Genomic DNA, 18,748 nt, shown 5'->3' on the forward strand with positions numbered 1-18,748 from the left:
CTGTATGGCCAGCCTGTCCATGTAGGTCATGGTTTGGAGTCTGTTTATTTTCTTAGTGAGAAACCTCTGAGGTCTCTCCAGCTGCTGCAGGTGTCTGGTGAGGTTCATGTAAAAGGGTGCATTATACTCTAGTAGTGGTCTGATGAGGGTTGAGTACAGTGGAGTTATAACATCCCTTGATCTGGATGCTATGCCCTTGCTTATAAGGTGCGTTACATAGGCTTTCCTTACTACTGTGGAAACTTGGTGGTCAAAGTTCAGATTGCTGTCAGTCTGTGTTCCCAAGTCTTGCACCACTGGGTTGGAACTCAGGGAGGGTGCTGTCAGTGTTGTAATTTGTAGAGAATCCCGTTTTGCCAAAGGGACTAATGTATTTTTTTGCCTTTAGTTTTAGAACATTGCTTTGGCACCAATCATTTGTTTGTGTTAGCCCTTCTTGTAATATGTTGACAACGTTGGGGGAACTCCGTGATTGCTTCTAGTTTGCAATCACCAGGAAACTTGGTGAGCAAAAGCCCATCTGCTTTTGCCTGGACTTCTGAGAAATAGATGCCAAACAGGAAGGGTGCCAGCACAGACTGGTATGGCACTCCACTGGTGGAGGTAGAGTCACCAATTTTGACAGTGTATGTTCTGTTGGTGAGTCAGTTGGCTACCCATCTAGTAATGTAAGGGTTAATCCCTATCTGGGAGAGTTTCTCAATGATGCCAGAGTGGAGAGTTGTCAAAAGCCTTAGCAAGGTTGAGATAGGCTATGTGCACAGTCTTATCTTCATCTATGGCTTTTGTGACATTTTCAAAAGAAGTCTGCCAGGTTTAATGAGCTTGATCTGCCCTTCAAGCCAAAATGGGTTGGGTCAAGCATTTGCAGTTTGCCTATTTCCTTGTTAAGTCCAGGATGAGTCTTTCCATGGCCTTGCAGATGAGGCTGGTTAGACTTAGGAGTCTGTAGTTCCCAGGGTCAGTTGGTGGCTCCCCTTTGTGAAGAAAGATTACTGTTACTGTTCTCCATTATGCAGGGACATAGCCAGTTCTCAAGCTATGATTAAGGGGAATGTCAAGTGGATCTGCTAGGTGGTGTTTTAGATTGTTTAGTAAACAATCTGGGGTATTATCTGGTCCCAGTAAGGCTGTGTTTTTGGCCTTGGTGAGCGCAGAGATGATCTGTTCTCTAGTGATACTAGGCAGAGGTCTGGTGTCAGGTATGCTTTGGGATATGGTAAGTGGGGATATAGGAGTGAAGCTTGCACTGAATCTGTCAGATAGCAGGTTGGCAATATCTTCTGGTGTAGATTAAGTGATCCCATCTACAATCAGTTCTGCACATAGATGGGTATTCCCTTTTAGACTTCAGACATAGTTAAAGAATACCTTATGATTGTCCTTGGCTAGGCATGCAATTTTAGTTTCGTAATTTGCTTTAGAAGACCTTACAAGATTTCTGATTTTCTTGTTTAGGCTTAGGAGGGAACACATCCTCTGCAGATTGATATCTCTCTTGCTTTTGGACAACATTTTCTTTCTCTTTTTATATAATCTGTTTATAGTTGAAGTCCACCGTGGTGGCTTGTTTTTATGGAAAGACTTGGTTTTAATCTGATCAGGTACAGCAGAGTTTATGCAGTTGCTTAAGTGTTTGTACAGGGCATTTGCATACACTTCTGCTTAGTGATCATTGATGTCTGTGATTGCAGGTGGTATGAAGCTTTTTGCACCATTGTATAGTAGGCTGTAGTTAGCTTTGGTCAAGTTTTATTTGTAATTTTTGTTCCTGTGAGGGTGTCAGTTCCAGTAGTTAGTTCAAATGAGACTGATTTATGGTCTGACCTAACCAGGGAGGCATCATGCATACGTAAGTACAACGAACCCTGCCATGTTGGTGAGTACTATGTCTAGAATATTAGACCCTCAGGTGGGGGTGCAGAGCATTTGTGTTAACGAAGTCCAAGAACCTCCTGGCAAGCATGCTTTTGCTTGTGTATGTCCCCAGTCTATGGAAGGATAATTGAAATATCTTGTGACTAAGGTGTTGGGCTGTGTGGTAAGGGATTCCAGTCATGGTGGGGATCTATAGCTAGCAATGATGTGGTATGGTACTTTCCCAGTAGTTAACTGGACATGGAGTAGTTCGAGAGAGTCATGCTGTCTTACCAGTCTTGAAGTGTATTTGGTTTTAATGAAGAAGGATACATCTCCACCTTTAATTATTTCACGCTCATTTTGAGGTCTGAACGTGTGGAAGGCATTTTAGTCTTGCATGGGGGGGGGGTTTCTCTGAGTGGCCTTGAACCATGCTTCAGTAACTGCACAGACGTCAGCACCCTGCAAGGTGAGGAGTGCTTCCAGGGAGTGCAGTGTCTTGTTTACACTCCTAGCATTAAGCAGCACAACCCTGAGTTTCTCTATTAGATTTTGTTACACTGCAAATTTGTTTACCAGGGTAGTGCATTAAATTCATTAGACCATTTTCAGGCACACTGTGGGTAAGTAAATAGCATCACATTAAAAAAATGAACAAAACATTTTTAGATAACAGGAATATGCTATAACATTTAGTTCAAGAAACATTTTTCAGTGTCAAAACATGGATGAAAAATGCAATTTTGCCTAGCAAAGCTTTTTGGACATGATGCAACTACAGTGACTGAGCTGGCTTATACCACAAGGATAGCGGCATATGTTTATGTAGAAAGATAAGATATGAAGACCTTTAGAATAGTTGTGTGTTAATAGTTGCAGGAAAGACTAACCGTGGAGAGAATACAGAAGTGGTGAGAGACGCATGCAGACAGAAGAGCAGAAAGGAGAGAAAGTTTGAGAGACTGGAAGAGGGAGGTTAAAGTGACTGAAAGGCAGTTAAGTGATGGGATAACAAGATGAGATACGGAAAGATTGTAATAGAGATAAAGGGGTGTGAGAGTATTTCAGGGTTCATGTAATGTTACCTGAATGTGTGCCACTGCATGTCATTTGGCTGCAGAGTTTTTCCTTGAGCTGTCTGAACTCTTGAGTAGTTTTGGACATATCTGAGGGAGAAATGGAGTCTCATAGTTTAGGTGCCAGGATGGAGAATGCATGGTCAGTGCAAGGAAATTTAGTTTTTCTAGTTATAGGATGGGTTGAGATTGAGAGATACCCCTGAGATTATATTTGGTGTGGGGGGGTTGGTGAAATCATTCTACAGCTGATCATTTTCTTCTGTGAGATCCTGCTTTTGTAATACGTTCATTTTTGTCGATTCTTCTAAATGATTCCTATTTTCCCATCTCTCATTTCTGTCGTGTTTTATAGTTTTCATTTGGTTATTCCTTAGCTGTTCCATCTGAAGATATTTCTATGTTCCTTAATAACTTTCAAATCATTTCCACTATCCATTCCTTCAATTTCACTAATTTTAACAGACAAGTAGTGAAATGCCAGTGTTATTTTTACTTCATTACCCTCCATCCTTATCTTAATTTTATTTGTGCATGATCTAAAATATTTATCGGATGAGTATGAAAACTTTAAATTAAATATATATGCCCCTGTAAAATATAATTTCTATCCAGTCTAGCCCAGTTATTGCTTTTGGGGAATAACATGTAAATTATGTGTTCCTACTTCTAAATTCACATCTTCCATTCCAAATAATATTTATATTTCTTCAGAAATCTACTCTGTTTAGTTATATTATCCTTTCTAGTTTCTCCATAAATAATATTCCCTACTGAAGTTGTATTGTTTCTACCAAAATTCTGTTAACATCCGTAATAAATTTAGGTGCAATATAAATGCAAGACTGTGATATTTCTCCTTCTCTGCCAGTAACTCTGCTACCACAAGTATACCGTAATTGTATTTTTTGATTTTCCATCATCATAGGAGCCACAGTAGCAGTCTCTAGTACTGATTTTTTTCCTGTGATCCAGATATTTTGCAGAATGTCTGTCCTGAATTCCTTTCACATGCTCATTTCTATCCAAATGTGTGTCCTGCAACAATGCTATTTGCACCCCCCGCACTTAATATAATTCAGTAATCTTTGCTTTTTGTCTATACCTTTCAAGTTGTTTATATTGCTTGTTAATCTAGACAGAGTAGCCATTATGATAAAATGCTGGGATTCCCATCTGTTATATATGACAGCTCTTTTGGATACATATTTCCAACTTTCTACATACATGCTCACTCTTGGGTTTGGCAAGCTGATTAGGTTCATAGGTAGGTACTAGGCTATCTGCCCGAGGGCATTTTTAAGCCTAGCCAGAGTGTGTCTGCTTTCGCCGCCCCATTGATTAATTAACTAAGCGTCTGTCAAGCAGAGCCAATGAAGTGATCCCAGAGGTGTATTTTCTGTTACCTATCCACTCGTCAAGGCTTCTCTTGAAGAGTGTTAGTAAGGGGCTCTGCCTAATGTAGTTAGGAATTGTGCTCCAAAGCATGGGGAGTCTCTGACAGGAATCTATCCCTCCAGCATGTTCTATTTATTGTTGTGACGAGGTTTAGCTCACTAGAGCATGTGGCTCGCAGTGACTTGGATTTCTTTAGGTGGAGCATGTCCGTCACTTATGGGGCGATAGTTACCAGGGTCAGTTGTGTTCTGAGTTGGACATGGCTTTGTAAGTCAGGCAGAGATCACCTCTGAGTAAGCGATATGCCACTGAGTACAGCTGGAGTTTTTTCAGTCGAGCTGCATAGGACGTATGTTTGAGGCCAGTAATGCTCTTGGTGAGGTGCTTTTGTGGTCTTTCCAGCTGTTGGAAGTGTCTTGTGAGGTACATCCCAAATGGGGCATTATACTCTATGATGGGTCTGATAAGTGATGAGTAGAGGGGCACTATAACCTCTTTATTTCTAATGCGAACCCTTTAGTAATTAGATGGGCCACATAGAAAGATTTCCTAACTACTTTGGCAATATGATTGTCAAAGGAGAGATTACCATCTACCTGGGTCCCCAGATTTATTTATTTTATTTATTTATTTATTTATTTTTGTTGACCGGGCTAGTCTAGCTGGATACATATCCATTTTCAGCAGAGGCCCGGGGAGAAAAGCTCCATGTACAAATTCATTAAGGTATTAAAAACTTAGCAAAAAAAGACTAGCTACAATTATACAGCATAACAAGTACAGAAGTTAGTATTGTGAACACTGTACAGAGACATTAGAGTAGATATAGCATAATCATATTTTAATTCTACAGAGGGGTTGCAAATACAATCATACAACAGTTAACATAATTAAGCATCAACATTCATTTGAGAAACTTAAATCCAAAATCACAAAGTAAGGGAAAGAAAAGAAAAGAAAAAGAAAAAAATAAAGTAGAGACAAGGCAGGAGAAAGAGCAGGTAAAAAAGTGGTTGGTAGTCAAAAGTCACTGACTCACAGGGGTGGGGTTTGTTAAAAAGCATGAGAGGAGGGGACGAAAAAGTATAAGTATGTTTTAATCAGGCTTAGAGCAGGGACAAAGCCATTGTCCTTTTAGGTAATATCTGAGGTGTTTCTTAGAGTTGTGTAGAGGAGAGAGAAGTGAGTGTGTCAGGAAGCTTGTTCCAGATTCTACCAACCACATTGGAAAAGAGTGAATCTCCTGCTTTGTTATTTGATATATTGTTGGCAATGTGTAACTTGTTAGCTGAGCGTAGTGTTGTAAGATTTTTGTATGGGGAGATCAGATTAGAAAGGGTAGGGGTGTTAGTAGGGTGGTGGAGAATGTTTTGAGCAATCAGAAGTTGATTATATTGTAGTTGGTTCTGTAGTTCTAACCAACTGAGTTGTTGCAGGTTGCAGCAGTGGTGGGTTCTATAAGGGGAGCCAGTGGCAAATCTAGTGATGTTATTATAGCTCATTTCCAGCTTATTACCTCTTCTGTATTAACGGGACTGCTGCCTATGTGGTAATTCGTGGGTGTTTTGTTTTTCCCAAACGGGATGACTATGCATTTTTTGGCATTTAGCTTGAGGCCATGACTTTGACACCAGGTGTCTGTCTCAGTAAGGCCTTTTTGAAGGATGTCCGTGTCAGCCGGAGAGTCGGTTATGGCTCCCAGTTTGCAGTCATCGGCGAACTTGGTTAGCCATAGTCCTCCTGTGTTTGCCTGTACTTCTGAGAAATATATGCCGAACAGTTTAGAGTCGGACCTGGAGCCCACTATTCTTACCGTGTGAGTTCTGTCTGTAAGCCAGTCGGCAACCCATCTTGTGACGTAGGGGTTTATGTTCAGGCTGGTGAGTTCTTCTATAATACCCACGTGAGGAATGGTGTTGAATGCCTTTGCGAGATCAAAGTAGGCTGTGTGAACCACCTTTCCCTCGTCTATGGCCTTGGTGACGGTCTCGAAAAAGTCAACCAGATTTAGTAGGCATGATCTGCCCTTAACAAAGCTGAACTGGGTCGGGTCAAGTGTTTGGAGGTTCCCAATGTCTTTGTTAATGAGTTCCATGATGCACTCCATAGCCTTGCAGACCAGACTAGTCAGGCTTATGGGGCGATAGTTACCAGGGTCAGTTGTGGCACTTCCTTTCTGGAGCGGAATAACCATTGCTGTATGCCATTCTATGGGCACATAGCCTGTGGAGAGGCTGAGGTTGAACAGCGTGTTTAGGTGGGCGGTTAGTTCGTTCTGTAGTTCGTGCAAGATGCAGCCTGGGAGACCATCTGGCCCCATTGATGCTGTGTTTTTGGCTTTTGAAAGGGCTGTTTTCACCTGTGCTGGGACACTACACTTTTCCGATATTGTTGTGAGCCCTTTTGAAGGTGAGAGGGGGTGAAGTTTGCACTGAATCTATCTGCCAGGATGTTGGCAATATCAGTAGGTTCAGTATATTTTGTTCTATTTTGCACTAGCTCAGAGCATATGTGCGAGTTGCTACTTAGATTCTTGACATAGCTAAAGAAGGCTTTGTGATTATCTTTAGAATCCTTGGCTATTTTTCTTTCGAAGTTAGCCTTGTATGAATTTATGAGGGACCTTAGTTTCTTACTGATACTGATCAGGGATGTCTTTCCTTCTTGGGATTTGCTTTTTTTCTGAACTAGTTTCCTCCTCCTGTTGTATAACCTGTTAATGGCAGGGGTCCACCAGACTGGTTTCCTTCTCTTAAGGGAGTAAGTCTTTGTCTTGCTAGGGATGGCACAATCCATGCATCCTTGTAGGTGCTCATAGAGTGCAATTGTAAAGGATTCTGCATCTTGGGCAGTGTTATCCTTTAGCATGTGGGCTGTGAAACTTACCACCTCTGCCTTAAGTAAGGTGAAGTTTGCTTTAGAAAAGTTTTTCACTGTGGTTTTGTCTGTCTTAGCTGCCTGTTGTGTCCAATTGAACCTATGTCACTTTTTGCTTTAATTAAACTCGAACCAAAAAATTGTGTGTGTGTATATGTGTGTATGTATATCTATATATATATATATATATATATATATATATGTGTGTGTGTGTGTGTGTGAATGTGTGTGTCTGTATGTATATGCGGTAGCGTTGTCACCTCACAGTTAGACGTTGCCCGTTCGATTCTCAGTTAGTGCGTCTTCTGTGTGGCGACATGCGTGAATGGGCGTTCCTTCGTTGAAGGTTGTGCGTTATGCCCGGCAAGCCAGTACGTAAAAATCTACTGCCAATCATTAGTGGACTGGAGTTCCACTGTGGCGACCCCTAACCGGGATAAACTGAAAGACACAAACAAACAAATGTGTGTATATATATATATATATATATATATATATATATATATATATATATATATATACATACACACATATATATATACACACACACACACACACACACACACACACACACACACACACATTTTCAGAAACCCCATCCCCTTTTTACTTGTAATAAACATAGAATACTACGTTTTCAAAAAAAATGAAGTTTACCCCTCCAAAAAGCAGCAGTTACCCTAAACTGAGAGCTGCACCTATTCCAAAACTCTCCCTTGGTAAAGTGTGCATCGTACCTCTCAAGTGTCTCATTACGAGGAACGTACCTCATTTGGGGTCTTAAAAAGTTCACGTTCCTTAAAGTTCCACATTGAAAGACTCTGTAACACATTCAGTGTTAGGATTTTTTTTTTTAGTGAAATCCATTGAAAATAGAAATTAATCATATTAATTCATTAAAAGATCTTCCTTATAAGTAAAACCAGCATATTTTAACCATCCTATGACCTTCCTAGTTGAAGTTGTTAGTAAGCCATTAGTATGTGTTCCACATTTTGCCCATTTGTTCCACATTATGAGGGCTAGTGTTCCTCATTTTAGAGATGGAAGGTTGAGAGCTATGGTGTGCATTGGATCCTCTATTTCCACTTACACTAATGGCTGTAAATTATGAATGTGTGCTGTGAAAAACAGCATGCATTCTTAAGAAAATGTTAACTTTTATTCCCCCCAAAAATGGAGTGTCTACCTTTGAACAAAGAAATTGTGCAGTATTATATTAAATGTGTTACAGTACTAAGTCTGCTCAGGAGGCAAATACTCGTATAACCTGTTCTCCTCACTTCCACTGTTTGAAACTTCTTTTGTTCACAGAACTGCTTTCTAGTGTACCTTGAAATATTGTTAGTTGTTGTACATGTCACTCAGCAAACAGTATTCAGACCTCTTATGATTAATTGCTTGCAACTGCAGACTTCTCTGCAAGTAAAATGTATTTATGTATTTGCATTTGTTTACCAGGATAGTCCACTGGACCAAGGGGAGCCCATTTTCAGTGGAGGCTTGGGAAGAAAAGCTCTATAAACCTAGAATAAGTATTATACAGTACATATAGCATAATATGCGACAAACAGTTACATATATTATAAGGATACATTGCATGTGAGCAGTGTAGTACAAATTCAGTACAGCACCTTACAGTGGAGAACTTATGGTACATTCTGAAACGCGTACAGTAGTTCAATGCAAAACCATATACATATAATACAAAGATTCATTACATATGTGCAGCATAGTACAAATTCAATATAGTTAGTAATGAAGCAACGTCTAATAACTTTGTAGATGCATGGAAGAATATTTGTAAATTTCTCTTAGAACACACTATTGAGACCACTCGTAATTAACTGCTTTCACCTGTGGACTTGTCTCCGAGTGAATGCTTTTACTAATGGGGAAAAAAGTAGCTAATGCAAGAAATAACTCCCATTTTCTTGCCTTTCATTGTTTTTATCTTATTTTTTCAAGCCTGTAAACATTGCCTCTAGGTTAAACGAAGGACATTATTATAGATATCTACATGTTAAAAAAGGAAAATTATCTCAATTGTACCCATAATGTAATCACTGCAGTTTTACATTTCCCACCAGTCCAAGGGCACAGCATTATATTACCATCTTGATTCTGTCCAATTTTTTTCTTTGTTACAGCGTAAAGTCTGGTTACCATACATCTTAAAACATGTTACTTTCTTGGTTTTATATCTTTGGCATATACATCAGTCACTGATAAGAACCCACCCCAACCTTGCATCCAAAATACTCTTGAATTGGACATTGTACAAAACTGCTTTACTGTATAACCTGCACTTTCCATAATGGCATTTTTATACAAATATTAAGAATAAAACTCTTTCATTTAGTTATGTCTTCAGTCCCTTCAATATCCTTCCAAACATAAATGGCATAACGTTCGGTATATGCTTTATAGTTCACCCACTAGTTTAACACAGCCAGGTAAGTTTCAGTCTTCTTGCAAATGCCACATTTCACATGTCTATACCTGTATTCAGTGGGATTGATGCTTTATGATTTCCATGGTTTTTTTTTGTTTTTTTTTTTTTAAAAACTAGTTGCACAGTGTTGCTTGTGTTCATGATTGTCATTCTACCAAACACCAGTCCCTTGTTCAAGTCCAAGGTACAACGAACAGTGTAAAGGTACTCCTGATTGTATCTTTTTCTTTCTCAAGCGTTTTCCTTTGGAACAGTGGAAAAAGGTTTCACTGGCAAAGTCTCTTTGCAGGCTTTGTCAGTAGTCAGAAGCAGAGTTGCAGGGGCGGGTTCTATTACATAACCCCTTTCCATTTTTATAGATCATCTCAAAGGATTCATCCATTCAGTTGTACATGTTACAAGGGACTCCTGGGATTTTCTTAAGAGTATTACTAAGGACAAATTTGACAATAAAGTTCTCCTAGTCACCATAGATGTGGTTGAATTATTTCCCAGTATTCCACACGGCACGGGGTTAGACTGGTTTGGCAAGGTCTTAATGGAGTTTGGACATTTGAAAGGTAACGTTGTAAATTTGATTTGGAATTTATGGACACTGTCTTGAAGAACAACTTTGTTTATTTCATCCGGAAATATTATAAGCAGGAAAAGGGGGTTACTATGGGATCTGCCTGCACCCCTCTTTATGCAAACTGTCTTGTATTATTGGGAGAGGAAATTCATATTCGAGACAGATTGGAACAAGTATATTTCCTTTTACACTCATTACCTTGATGACATCTATCTCTTTTGGGAAGGTTCATAAGTAAGTCTACTACAAGAGTTTTTTGTTATCGTAACAATTCTTCTGAATTCTTAAAATTTACTTACACCTTATCCCAATCGAATATAGACTATCTAAATGTTGCACTGTACAAAGATTATGCCAACTAGTGCTTTCAGTTTAAATTATTTAGAAAGAGCACGTTTTCCAACTCATACTTACATTATGACAGTGGACACCCCCACTACCAAAAGAAAGGGATTATTAAAGGACAAACTTATTAGAGCATCAAGAATGACCAGTAAAAGGACTGTTTTCTTAGAAGAGGTAGAACTTCTTGCACATTTAGTTTTTGGAGAGGGGGTATCCCACACCATTTGACACACTAGCCAAGGAGGTGATTAGGGACCGGGACACTTTATATTATCCCGTGTTGGGAATTGGAAGGACTATAGGAGGTCAAGTGAATAAGGTAAATGATAGTCACGATGGGGCATTTATACATACCTTTTCTACCACCTCTGCTCAAGTTGAGGATATTGTGAGGAAACCGTGGACTATTTTAAGAGTAAATAAAGAGAAAAGGAACTATTTCCCGGAGAAGCCCACCTCATTAGAAGAAGAGACACTAATTTAAAAGAACTATTTGAAATGAATGAGACCAAGAATAGATTAAGTAATGGTGGAAAATGGGGGACTTATAAATGCGGGACATGTAACCAGTGCAGTTGCATATTAGACAATAAACAAGTTTTTATACCATCTAAGAAATATTGTGTGAGTGCTGCATGTTTTTATAACTGTAATTCTAAACTGGTGGATCTGAAGTAGGATATTCATTTGTCTGCAACCTGTGGGTTATGGATCCTCTATCGATACCCAACTGGCATACTGTGCCAGGACCTGCCTTCGCCAGCTCACCCATAAGCAATGCCCCTGCCTCACCACCAGATCTCGCTTGCCGCTAGCTTGGTGACTGGATTTGTATTCATAGCTCTCAGCTAAGTGGTCATTTATTACTTGTTAAACAGAAATTTAAAGTTTTTTGTTTTTATGTGTGAAAGTTTAGTTTCTTGATAAAGCCCCGGTTTTCTAAATTAAGTAATTTTTTTTCCTCTCCACCCAGGCCGTATGTGTTGTGCCTGTGTGTCTTTTGCTTGCTACTTTTGTAGCTTATACTTTGCATGAATTGCTCTAAATCTATTTTCTCATCAGCCATGGGCAAGCTTCACCGCCGACAGCCACCGTGTTAGTAGCCACAGATGAGAGCACCTGTTCCACTGCAGGCTAGCACCTCAGGTATTCTGGGAGCGGAGGTCCAAGCTTGTTCCCATGGCTCCATCACCAGTTGTCTGGGTGCCTCCTCATAAGCAGGAGTCGAACAACACCCATCCTTTTGTCTTCTGTGGCACCCTCCTGCTCCTGGGACTCAACCTCCCACCAATCGCTGGAGAGGGATGCTAGAAAAGGGATCGAGGAGAGCATTCATAAGCGCGGCCGCTCAATTAGCAGGATTCCCCGGCCCCAAGCTGGCTTCTCCCCCGCCTCGCGAGCTACTGAGACGGCCTCCTCCTCGCCTCCCGCCCCTGTGTGTGCTCCCCTCCCTCCCTCAAAGACAGTGATCTCTCTTTTGGCTCGAGAGGCACCCCAGGTTTACCTCGTAGGTCAGGCTCCGAGATTCGCTAATCCCGCCTTTCTGATGCTGATCTGGACCGATGATGAGAAGGTTCATCCAGGCCTTCAGAACAGATGGGAGTGTTTGCCTCCTCATCTCGGGATTTCAACACCCTTAAGCCGCCTGCTCCTTCTCCCACCCGCCATCCGGGTTCGAGCAGCTGGAGCTTTGGAAGATCCAGCCGGAGCCAAAGGCCCGGCTACCGACAGTACTTGGTACTTCTCGATCCAACCCTGCTTCCTCAGTGCGCTTAGCTGCTCCAGTTCTGGACCCAGCCTCACTCGGGGATCAGTCACCCTTCGGCGCCGCTCTGTGTCGGAGCGACAATCCTCCACTGCGGAAGCGCCGCCGGGTTCGTCCACTGATCCGGCGGGGAGCCGCATTGTCGATCTCGGCCGAGGTCCACCCTTCGCTTTGATGTAGGTCGCTGGCTCGCGCAGTGGAGCGACCCCGGCACTTGCTCCGCCTCCGCCCCGCCTCTGCACCGGGCCAGGCTTCCACTCACCGCCTCCTGGGACAGCCTCGCTTGTGCCCTGCTGCTCCTATGGAATACCATGCCGCGACTCCCATGTTTCCCAGAGGGCCCCCTCGTGGCATAATGCAAAAGGAGGCATTATTGACTTCGAAGCCCTCAAGCATAATGGATTTGAGGGGCTAACTCCACGGTCACTCTCGAGATGTCTCCCTTTGGCATATCATGGAAATGCTCCTCGTGATAGGGGGGGTGGTTCGCCCCTGTTCTTCCCATTACGAAGTCCGTTCTGGAGGCATTAAACGCAGCCCGACCCGTGTCTCCCTCGATTCGGCCACCCTCTTTCACCCTATACCAGGCGGAAGGAACTGGACACGGTTACCTCAAGAGACCGGATAGGATCTTATCCGCCATCCCACCGACCCATTGAGTAAGGCCTCCGTAGATGCCCCTGCCACGCGCCGCAAAAAGAGGGAACTGCTCTGGAGAGTCCTCAGTCCACCCACCAGCGCGAGTCTGATGATTTCTTCCTTGGCAAAGCGATGTTCAGTTCGGGCGTAATCTTCCTGCGCTGAACCATTTGTACATGTTCACAGGAGGAAGCGAGATCTTATTGCTGAATACGCTTGCATCCCCCGAAGTCCATTGTTTATGCGACAGAGTTCTTGCACTCCACTACCTTCACAGACTCTTAAATAAGTTACAAATACTGGCGCGGCTACTCTCCCATGCAACGGAAGGCGCGAGGAGCGTTTAAGGACTGGTCACTAGACGCTGCGCCATCTAGGGCCTACCGCGTATTTTTCTGAGTTCTTTCAAAGCGCCGCTATGAACGCCTTGATGGTAGTTCTCGCCTGTTTGGCAAGACCGCTTCACGTAGAGACGCTGACTCCAGAGCCGACTGGGAGATGAGCCGCTAACTGCCGGAATCCTGCACCCCAGAGCCCCGGCCTTCAGGAACCAAAGTCTCAGAAGAAGATGTGGTCTCGAAGTCGGCGCCCCGCAGTTTCCGGACAAAGCCTTCCCGGTGGCAGAGGTGACACAGGAGAATTTCCCAGAAACAGAGGGGCTCCTAGAAGAGGTAGAGGCGGTCCCTTCGAACGTGAGGAGGGCTGAGATAGCTATTCACCGCTCACTCTGTCGTAATTTGGATTTGCGGCACCTAGCGGCAACCCTAGGTTGCAGATCGACCCGCCAATTCTCCAAATCATAGCCAGAGGATATCGTGATTCTCTAATTTTACCTAGTGATATGTGAGACCTATCGTAGTTTTTATATCGGGGAAAACAGAGAGGAATTTTAGGAGGAGAGTGTATGAACACAAATGTATGAGGTAACTAAGGACAAATAATCTAATGCATTATACAAGCATTCTAGGGTATGCAATGACATGAAACCCAAGTTCTTTGTATTAGAACAGGTAACTATTGATCCACGGGGAGGTTGCTGGGAAGCCAGGCTAGAATATAGGGAGCTTTTCTGGCAACTTAAGTTAGATTCAGGAAGGACCCTGGGTTTAAATGATCAAATTAGCATAAACAGTGTATTAAAACTAAGAGCAGCAAAATTATAAGAGTGTCATATCAATACGAACTACACCACATTTACCCAAATGGGTCTTTACAAGTAGATGTAGGTGGGAATATTTTAGAAATTTACAACATTTTTAAAACAACTTATACTATTTAAAAACATTTTTGATGATATATCTGTTCTTTTAACATTGTAGTATGATTGTGCCTAGGCTTTTTAATGTGATGATGAACCAATTTATTTTTGAATTTTACAACCTAAGTTAAGGATGTTGTATAAATGCATACATTTATTTTTAGAATTGACTGTGTAGGGCTCTTTAAATTGTTAATGTAATTAACCGTCACTAATTGCTGTGAATTTATGATCAATTTAGTATTTATAGCAGTGATTCGGGCAGTTGAATTGTTCTGATGAAGCCTGGGGGTGTTCCAGGTGAAAGCGCTTAACCGTGTGATTCTGGTGACACTGTGTTACCTTGTACCTATTTTTCATTGCTGTGCTGGTCTACATTAAACGTTTTTGGTTCTGCTGTCCTGCCTGGCCTTGGAGTTCCTTATTTTCTGTTCGCAGAAGCATAGTCCCTTTCTGGTTGCCAGTTCTCTGTCTTTGTTGTATAAACTTTGTCTCATTATCCCGCTCTTCAAAAATGTCTTTGATCTTCCATGAAAAAATATTGTGATTATATCTGGATATAGCAGCATGAATCTTGCATCTACTTCTCAACATTCCCTGATTGCAGAGATGAACTTGCTCCTCTTCTGCACAGTGTACAGTTAATCATTTTCCACACTCTGCTGACCCCAGTTTGTGATACTTTTCCCTTCTGCCACAGTTTTGTAAGAAGCATCTCTTTCAGTCCGTAAGATTGCATCTTTACTAATACAAGTATTTTCTGCTTTTTTTTGGCCAGATTTGGACATATGCATTGTGCATTGTCACTTAGTAAAGCATGCTGCTTAACACCAGTCCAGTTGCTTATTTGTAATTGTTCATCTGGTACAGCAGACTATCTCAATGTTTCTCTGTGCCCTATCTTCCAACTCTCTCGTTCTTTTTTTTTGAGAAGTGTTACACTCAGCCAGCCTTTTCTCCATTTCATCCTTGATTTTTGCAGTTTTATCAGTTCATATGAATAGCTAATTAAAGCTGCTTTTGTTTTGGCTGCATTTTATTTGACTTTATGTATTATTCCTTCAGCATTTACTTAAAGCCAGCTCCAGTACCAAAGCTGAAACTGAACTATGTTTTACTGAAAAGCTGCACATTTTTTCCCTGCTAGAATTTGTCCTTTTCTGATTGACTTTTTTTCTGTCATTCTCCAAAGTTCTTCTTTGTTGGCCTCTGGACAGTGTAATTCTTCGCCAGTAAGGAATGGAAAACTTTTATTGGCTTTGTTTCCAGTTTCTGTTTTCACTCTGGGAGAGCTCTTATCAAGCTCTTGATCAGTGTGCAGCCATTCTGGAAGCCCCTAATAATGTCTTAATCTTTTATAAATTAACCTGGTTGTTTTCTCTGAGTGAAGTTTTGTTGAAATTTACATGAAGGGCAACCTTACATTTTAAATTCATATTTGCTGTCCTATGCAACTCTGTAAAATTTATTAAAACCAGAATCATCATGTGACTTTTAATGCCCAAGAGGCTCAAAGTTCTCTACGATGACAGTAAGCTTGAGACACTAAGTCATTAAGGCTTTTGTTAAAGCAACTGGAAGGCAACTTTGCTTATTTTATTCTAGTATGCCAAATCTTCATTTGTGCAGGTGGTTACTTGTTAGGGGCTGGGGCAGACTGTAGCTGGTTTTGGACTATGGGATGACTGAAGGGGATGATAAGCTCTGTACATATGTGAATTTGTAGCATGCATGTGACGTCATGAGTACAAATCCCTTCCTTAACAATGAACTTTTGAAAAAGGTACTGACTGCTGATGGAAAGGATAAACCCCACTGTAGAATCAATATTAAAGTGCCATTTTCATAGATCAACTTTTATCTGTAAGACCTGATCTGCTATATTTTAGGGGAAAAGGTACAAAGAACACCTAAAAGCCTGTCTCCTGTGTTGGGCCTGCATAACTTGGAAGATATTTTGATCTTCTTGGTTGGAAAACCAGGATTACATTTTATGTAGATAAGCTAAAGCAGTAGAACCAGCATTACTCATCCACAGAGTAAACCTGTCTTGCTATAGTAATTGTGTGGGATTATTTTTAACTGTTTCATGTTTTGAATTGTATGATAGTGATTAACATGAATGATTCTGATTTTTGTGGTCTTTAGATGGCATCCATACCTTTATCACATGCAGTAGTCCATTAATTGCTAATAGTTAGCCTTCTGATTTTTAGTTCCAAACTTGTTAGATCTAGCACTGTTTCACTGGTACTGAGGCACAATTTCTTAGACATTTTTGTTACAGGAAGTAGTAAATGTCTTTTTAAAGCACATTGTTAGCAGTGTCCTTGAACGGGCAATTAGTTCAGGAATGTGGACAGAGTTTACTTAATACTGTACATCTTGGACATCAGTGTTATTTTAAGAATAGTCAGTTTTACTAAACTTACTGTAGTTTGCCTATGTAGCTGAACATATGCTGGGAAGTGACCAGTGTTTAAGCAAAATTAATTTTCCTTTCAGACAAAGCAAAGGATGATCAAAATGAGCACCATCTGGATGGGGTCTCTGGTACTATTCATACAGATGTCCAAACTTTGGTTGAATCTGAAAAAAGTCCACCTACCTCAGTGTTATCAACTGCTGCTCCCCTCCAGGATATCAATGGCAATGCCCCAGAGCAGGTAGTTTTATATATATATTTTTTCCTGTCACTATTACTAGTAGCATTTGCTTTATGGAGAGTGGCGGTAAAGGTGTCAGTGGAATGATGCTTTATTTGTGCAAAGGTATTAATATAGGAATTGTACACTGTAGGATGTGATTATTTGGTTAAATGTTGTCCCAAGGGCCTCCATCTGGCCTGTGGAGTCATAGCTTGGTATTCAGCTCAAATGGTAAATATTGTTGTATGTCTGAGACTTCATAGTGCATTTCTCTAATGTAATCACTATAATGGTAAATTAAAAGAATCATTTTATGTCTTAATTGTTCAGTGACTCATTCTATTTTCTTTATGTGAAATATTTGTGTTGTCAATCATATACGGTCTTATCACTAATACATTTTTTGTTGGACTGTGGAATGTCTAAAGCTTGATAAACTCTGTACATATTGTAAAGTTTTCATTTATTTTAAGTTAATGACTGAGTTTCCTTGAAGTTTGCTTGCTGTGAAGTACTGTGTTAAGGTACATTGCTGTGCCCTTGTGCGGTCACTGTGCCTGTATGGCAGAGTTTCCTGTGCAAAGCTTCTTGATGCTCCACTTTTAGTTGATGTTGGTAACATAATCTGACTTGCATAGCTTGCTGCAGTTTTTGGCCATGGTTGAGTTGTATGCTGCTTGTCTAAGAATTTACAGATGTTCTTTGTGTTTCACTGTTGCAGTCATCACATTTGGGTTATCTGCTTGCAGTAGCCCTCAGTCGGCCTGTTTATCAAAGTCTTGGGTCCTGCATTTGTTGCTGTCTCATCTTCCGTGACGTCAGGTAGTCTGGTATAAAGCATGCAGCCGACGCCATTATATCAGTCTTTCTTGCCGTGCAGTGCTCGAAGCAGCAACAGTTCGCAAGTGCCTGTCGGCCGACTCCTGAATTTTTTGTTGTCGAGTTTCAGAACTGAAGTCTTCAACTAAAGCTAAGTACCCCATTGGGGAAACTTTTTCTTGCTCTAAACCGATGTCAGTAAAAGTCAGTAATTGTATTTCTTGAGGAAAGCAAATACCTCATAAAGATTTTCATCCCTACTGTATTCCTTGCCTAGGCCCTGACCATGATGTACTTTGCTGTCTGTTTTGTGCCTTATTTAAACCATGAACTATTTGTTGTTGGTACATTTTTGCTTCTAAATATTTTGGTGCTTGATTCAATTATCCAGATATGTTTTCGGTAAGCCCCCCGACTACCAACATTCCAAAAAAACGCAAAGATTAAGACAGAGACAGGCCGCCTATGTCCAAAGCTGCCGACGACGCTTCTCCTAAGCTAGTCACCAGTTCGCCGGTACTCAGTGAGGTGCTTTCACAGCCCCTGATACCCGCTACTTCAGCTTCGCAGACCTCTACTGAGACCCATTCGGAGTCCCGTATGCCGTGAGATGCTTCAAGAGGGGAACCTGCGGATGTCTGTACCTTGGATGGGTCCAGAGCCTCTGTGCATGGCACCGGCTTCTGAGGGGTGTATTCAGGCCTATTGACTTGCATATGAAACTGACACCATCTTCTTCTTCTAGGCTTAAAACTCGAACCAGGCCTAGGAAACCAACGCCCAGACCGCATGTACAGGCCTCTGTCTAAAAAACAAATGATAAGAATAGCTGAAGACCTTATTACTTTAATCAGGGGAAGCCAACCTTCCCCCTCTGAGACCCAGGACTGAATTTGCTTATGATACTTCTGACCAGGATTTTGAAATTTCTGTCTACTCTGATGACCAGGATTTACCCTTGTATACCTATGAGGATTCTGATGCAGAGGACTCTATTCCCTCTGCTTCACCCCCAGAGGATTTTACTTTTGGTAAAA

The 18,748-nt window shown here is 41.3% G+C and overlaps 1 protein-coding gene across 1 annotated transcript in view; it reads left to right on the plus strand.

The window, feature by feature from the left end:
* The window catches only part of PPFIBP1 (PPFIA binding protein 1), a 2,404,664-nt gene that overhangs the window by 863,893 nt on the left and 1,522,023 nt on the right, over positions 1 to 18,748 (plus strand). Inside the window, exon 11 of the mRNA XM_044082713.1 lies at positions 16,750 to 16,910. Coding sequence (XP_043938648.1) covers positions 16,750 to 16,910 — 161 coding nt within the window. The remainder of the gene's footprint in view (positions 1 to 16,749; positions 16,911 to 18,748) is intronic.

The sequence above is a fragment of the Protopterus annectens genome, chromosome 9.part0, assembly GCF_019279795.1.
Source record: "Protopterus annectens isolate FY-2018-M chromosome 9.part0, PAN1.0, whole genome shotgun sequence".
Classification (NCBI taxonomy): domain Eukaryota; kingdom Metazoa; phylum Chordata; order Ceratodontiformes; family Protopteridae; genus Protopterus; species Protopterus annectens.